This window comes from Meleagris gallopavo, chromosome 1 (assembly GCF_000146605.3).
Source record: "Meleagris gallopavo isolate NT-WF06-2002-E0010 breed Aviagen turkey brand Nicholas breeding stock chromosome 1, Turkey_5.1, whole genome shotgun sequence".
Taxonomy (NCBI): Eukaryota; Metazoa; Chordata; class Aves; order Galliformes; family Phasianidae; genus Meleagris; species Meleagris gallopavo.
This window is the reverse complement of record NC_015011.2, coordinates 175,963,650-175,964,340: the sequence shown is the minus strand read 5'-3', so window position 1 is coordinate 175,964,340 and position 691 is coordinate 175,963,650. Positions and strand designations below refer to the sequence as shown.

Below are 691 nucleotides of genomic sequence, written 5' to 3'. Positions count from 1 at the left end.
GTTCTTCATGTTCCTTGCTGGCCTTTCCGTGATCCTTTCAATTAAAGCACAGTACCTGAAAGCAGACCAAAGCTGAGCTGTAACTTCCCACGGGCTTATTTTGCATCTCTTGGTCCAGTTTCCACCTCCCAGCCATCCTCACCCCCTTGCACCAGCCATACCTTGTCAGTGTTAGCAGTGTCATCCACAGCACCACCAAGCACGTAGAGTTTGTTCAGGCAGGAGACCACGGCTGCCGAGCTCACAGCTTGTGGCAGTGGAGCCAAGGTGGACCAGCTGTTGGAGAAGGTGTCATAGCACTCCACACTGGAGAGGCGGTAGAAACCATCAAAGCCTCCCACAGCATAGATCTGCCACAAAAAGAGCAAAGCAAGCCAGTTAGAATTTCCTGGACTCACCAGCTGGGCTATACACTATCATAGTGTACTAGAGCTGACACTTGTCCAGCCAAAGTGATGTTTTCTTGTTAAATCCATCATACGTCAGGGTTTGAAACACCCTGCACTGCATAGTTTTCACCCAAAGACTCAACACAGTAATTTTGCAGGAGTCTCTTGGCACCCCATGGTAGATCTTATTGCTACAGGTTCATTTGTGGCAAACTCAGGCAGACAAAAAAAAAAATAATAAATACATAAATAAAATATATATATCGTAATAACTTCGTATAGCATACATTATACGAAGTTAT

The 691-nt window shown here is 45.4% G+C and overlaps 1 protein-coding gene across 1 annotated transcript in view; it reads right to left on the bottom strand.

The window, feature by feature from the left end:
- The window catches only part of GUCY1A2 (guanylate cyclase 1 soluble subunit alpha 2), a 90,495-nt gene that overhangs the window by 24,845 nt on the left and 64,959 nt on the right, over positions 1–691 (bottom strand). Inside the window, exon 4 of the mRNA XM_019612084.2 lies at positions 162–350. Within this exon, the coding sequence (XP_019467629.1) occupies positions 162–350 (189 nt within the window). The remainder of the gene's footprint in view (positions 1–161; positions 351–691) is intronic.